Consider the following 5,000-nt stretch of genomic DNA (forward strand, 5'->3'; position numbering starts at 1 on the left):
CTTCAGCTTAACCAAGTCAGGCTAAGTGTCCTAACATCGAAAAAACTAAGCCCTGACCTCCAGAATATTAAGCGTAAAATGGGTCTTACCCTTGTCCGCTTCGAGCATGCAAGTGTTAACCTAGAACCCTTCAGGCGGTGCCACCCCTTTGAGACCTCACGATTCTTGTTTGACTGCATCACCAAGCATTACAAGGAGGTAAAGTGTGATTGTTATGATGATAATGTGTTAATGTCTGGTACTGAACTATAAGAGTAGTGATGATTAGTCTTAGAAACTGATATGTTTTCTCACATTGATAGGCATCAGTGCTCTGCTAATCATTTCATCTGTTTCAGGAGCTGAAATCGCAAGCAATGAGCATTTTAGGATCAACAGACTTCTTAGGTAATCCGTTTGGTTTCTTTGCTGACGTGAGCGAGGGCGTAAGTGAGCTGGTTCACGAAGGCTCTGTTGGTGGTCTTGTGTGGAACGTGACGCATGGCATGGCCAATTCTACTGCCAAGGTGACGGGTAAGCTTTTTGGCCTGCTGCAATATACATGCTTTTCCTTTTCAGCTGTCGAACTGTGAATTTTACTGTGTTGAGATTTGAGTCTGTAGATATGTCCGATGATCAGCTTTTGTTTGTTTTACTTGAACATTTGATTGCAACTGGTTTCTTTGTAGTTTTCACCATCACAAGTGTACAAGTTGGCATTTGATTTAATGTAAATGTCAGCACATTTTGTTTCAGGATGTGACACTTATTGCAGCATCTCGTTATGAGGCAGATTAAACTTATAACCTGTGATTAATTCTAAAGGAGATACAAAGCAAAAATCTTGAGTGAGAAAGATCATGGAGGAAACTCTTACTATTTGTAAAAGCATCACTTTAATGATCACCACTACCTGATGTCTCAAAGATAAGTGCTACTCTGAGCTAAGGGGTAGAACATATTTATTAATGTGAGGAAAAAATGGTCATATTCCTTGTAGACTGTCTGTAGATAAGTAGTTAATTCATAAAAACTGTAGTTGTCTTGTTTCATATATTTTCTTTTCCACATGTCATTTAATCTTTCTGGTGATTAGTTATCTTTTACACCTAATCCTCTGCTATCAGGCCTAATAGGTTGCATGCCTGTAATAGTGGAAATTGTGATAATGGAATATTAGGATCAGTAAGAATAATTCTAATTGGTTCTCAACTGAAATCTACCTGCCAGAGCAGAGCAGAGGGGTGTTACCTTTCAGGTGTGTGTTATAACAGAAGGTTGAGTGGTCTTTTTTCAAGATTCTTGTTTTTATATTGTAGAGGGTTATTTGTACTGCCCATTGGTTGTTTGTTTTAGACATTTTTTTTTTTTAGTACTTCAAAGATTGTTATTAGAAATACAGTAATATATTGTTTTGTCACAAGACCCTGAGCAGTTACAGAGAGTGCATCATAACCCACCCATACTTACAAGTGTTTAGGATGATCTTTTAGTATTAGTGATCTGTTATGTTAAGAAAAAGAGCTCAGAGTAGTCCTTATATAGAATAAAAGAAGGTATTTGTAATACTGACTTCATTGACCACTCTGTGAATAAGTAATAATTTCCTTCATTCTTTCTCTGTAATGATTCATATGAATTACAAGTGCTTAACTTCATGTAATTTGAAAGTGAAATTGAGTTCATGCTAGTTTACTTTTGATTTGTACTTATTTAAACATTTCCTAAAGTATTTGATATGCACCAAAGTTGAAGTCACATTTTGCTTTTGTCTAGATATTTTTTCTTTGTTATTGAAATTAATAGGAGACTCAGCGTATTACACTGTATCTTGTTTTTTGTTTTTTTTTCCATCCGTTTGGACTGGAGACCATATGAATTTGAGTTACAAAATAATCTTGATATTGGTAAGTCTTTTACAAGTTGACAAGACATATTATCCCAAGAAGGAGATTTGATATATCATCCATGCACACTGCCGATTAGTTGAATGCTAAGGGAGGAAAGGTGTTGATGGTGGTAGAAAGACAATATATTTATTCCTTGTTCTTTAGGGGAAATTGTCATGATTCAAGAGGCTGTATTTTTGGAAAGCAGAATACCAGATAAAAAAAATCTGGAATGAGAGAATGAGAAGTGAAGGATATTAGAAAAGCAAATTAAGTATGCATTTTCTTTGTAGGCATTTGGTGGATATGTAGAGTTTGCATTGCTGTGATATATCCCATTAGACATCTTATTTTAAGGAAGTAATAGAGCTAAGTTGTTTGTTTTAGTAATGGATCAGCAGGTTTGTACAATTGTAAGGATACTGTAAAGTTGATGTGCCACTAACCAATTATTTGTGTGTAATAAATGTATTGCTGTATGTTTGCTGATACTCTTAATATGCACTCATTTTTAAAAGTTTGGCCATATTTTGTGTGTGTGTGTGTGTGTGTGTTTTTTTTTAAGTAGTGTTGGAGTGGTTGTTGATAACCAGCTATTCCAGTTTGGTAAGTTTGCATAAAAAGAGGCAGGTTGATTAATGAGGATTTTTCAGTAATTCTTTGGAATAGTTTTTATCTTTATGGTAAACAAGTTTAGCATAATGTTAGCCGGAATGATTTTTGGTTTGCTGATCATTGTAGTAGATGTTATTATTGTTATGATTAATCTTTGTTTTTGTTTTAGACTTGTATTTTAGTTATTCTTTTACATTCTGATATCCAAAATTAGTGACAATATTGTAGGTAGGGAATTTTGATGCAGATAAGAGAGCATTACTTTAGCTAAGTGTTGTTTATGGTACTGTAAGAGTATTTTCATGTTTAAGACAGGAAAATAGATTTTTTAAATAGTTATTTTTAATTAATTTATTTATTTTTGACCCCTGAAGGAGATCATTTTCAAGTATTGTAAAATCAAGCTGCCTTTTATTTTCATTTTTGTGGTTCACCTTTGTGTTTTATGAATATCCTGTTTTGCCCAAGCTTATGTTTTCAGGGAATTTTGAAGTTGAAATTAGTTAAATGAGGGTTACATATTCTTATCATAAAAAAATATGAATGAGCCAAAAAGTATTGAATAATATGTAACTGGAAAAAGAAGAGAAAAGAGAGAGGTTGAATAGGAGAATAGAAAAACTTGAAAGTTCCCTGGAGATTTATTTGCTTTCTTGACATTTCCTTATTTCTTTGTTCACCTGAGTACCCGTCACCTCTTTTTTATTTGTTTTTTTTAGCTTTTTGTGATTTTCAAAGTTATTTGAGCAAGCTTTTATTTTTGATCTGTTGATTTTTTTTTTTTTTTTGCCCTTCATATTTGTCCATTTCATTTGAAACTTATTTGCTAGCTTTACTTGTTTGGCTAGATTTAATGTCGGTATATTTTTTTTTGACTACCAGAGTGCAAAATTTTTTTTTTTTTGCAAAAGTAGTTTATTTATTTTATTTGTGTTTATGATTTCCTTTCAAGTTTTTGCTTAATCTGTTTTATTTCATCCCCACAATCATCCCAACCAGCTGCTGATTGTGCAGAAAACACCCAGTGTGACAGGGTTGTCGTAAATCACTTTGGCATCTTGTGGGTATATGGAACGAGAGTCGACTTGAACCTTCAGGCTCTGTGCTACAAGTGTTTGATTAAATATTTTGTATGTGTGTGTGTGTGTGTGTGTGTGTGTGTGTGTGTGTGTGTGTTTGTGTTTGTGTTTGTGTGTGTGTGTGTGTGTGTGTGTGTGTGTGTGTGTGTGTGTGTGTGTTTTTGTTTGTATGTTTTTGGTGTAGTAGTAGTAGTCTGTGGTTTTCAAAATTACCATTTATGTGACACGATTGCAAGGAGTTGAATGTAGATGTTGCTAGTGTTGAGAAATGTTTCTAGTCCTTCATGGACTGGTAAGGTTTTAATGAGTGCAATGGAAAAGCCATAACATATCTTTGATATTTGTGAATGAGAACAGAGGTCAGAGTTTGTTAATGGAAGATATTGGATTGCAGTAAAGGAATGCAGTAGATACAATATTGAAGAATGTATTGTATATCTATGCAATATTAAAAGTGACAGCAATCAAAGGAGTTGCCAAATGACTTATCAGTGGGAAACTGACCGTTATTTTGGGTTTTGGAAAATGATGTATATTTCTGGTGAAACTGTGGGAAACATACAACAGTAGTATATGATAATATTTTTTTGAAGCAGTTTTGGTAAATATGATTTCTTTTTGAGGTACTTTAGCCACAATTTGTAATCTGCTTTTATTTATGCAAATGAATAAGATATAGTAGTAATGAAATAACTCAAATTAGTATGCAATGAACTGTTGACAAAGTTAGAGAAGGTATGAATGAGAATGAATATCTTCACAATGAGTGTGTCGATTATATCTTTGTCTTCTGACAAAAATATAATCGAAACCGGTCAAAAACTTATCTTGTATTGTGAAGATATTCATTTTCATTCATACCTTTTCTACATTAGTATGCAATATTGTGTAGTTTGTAAGTTTTAACGTTCATTGTTAATGTTATTGTAGTTAAAAAAAATGTAATGCTTTATTCTAGAGTAACTGTGATGACAATATTGAAAACTGTAGAATAGATGATAAAAAATGAAAAAATACATAAGGAATAGTATTTTTGCATTTGGGTCCTCATAATATCTATTGATAATAACCCAATGAAGGCTTTATATATTAGCACTGTTGTAAAATATCAATGTAAAAAAAACATATCCCCATTTCTAGTTTGCAAATATATTCTAGGAGACATTGGCTCTAGAGCAGTTATGTAAAATCTTGAAGAAAGAATTTGGTAATTTATTATGGAATCATGAATATCTATAATATGTTTTGTTAATTATTTAACTTAAGCTGTCTGAGGATCTTTTTTTTTCTCTTTAAAGAAATAGAATGCAGTTGTTTTTGATTGTAGATAATTGTTGAATCCTTTTAGGCATAGGAAAGAAGATTTTATCATATGAACCAAGAGGTATCATTTGTACTCAGGACAGCCTTCTTCCAGGGTCGTTGTCTGATGCTGTCG

At 32.9% G+C, this 5,000-nt stretch overlaps 1 protein-coding gene across 1 annotated transcript in view; it reads left to right on the forward strand.

Annotated features, from left to right (window-relative positions):
• Positions 1 to 5,000, forward strand: part of LOC119589566 (vacuolar protein sorting-associated protein 13D-like) — a 52,622-nt gene that overhangs the window by 45,024 nt on the left and 2,598 nt on the right. Inside the window, exons 48-50 of the mRNA XM_037938166.1 lie at positions 1 to 198; positions 339 to 513; positions 4,980 to 5,000. The exon at positions 1 to 198 is cut by the window's left edge and continues 22 nt beyond it; the exon at positions 4,980 to 5,000 is cut by the window's right edge and continues 179 nt beyond it. Coding sequence (XP_037794094.1) covers positions 1 to 198; positions 339 to 513; positions 4,980 to 5,000 — 394 coding nt within the window. The remainder of the gene's footprint in view (positions 199 to 338; positions 514 to 4,979) is intronic.

This window comes from Penaeus monodon, chromosome 26 (assembly GCF_015228065.2).
Source record: "Penaeus monodon isolate SGIC_2016 chromosome 26, NSTDA_Pmon_1, whole genome shotgun sequence".
NCBI lineage: Eukaryota > Metazoa > Arthropoda > Malacostraca > Decapoda > Penaeidae > Penaeus > Penaeus monodon.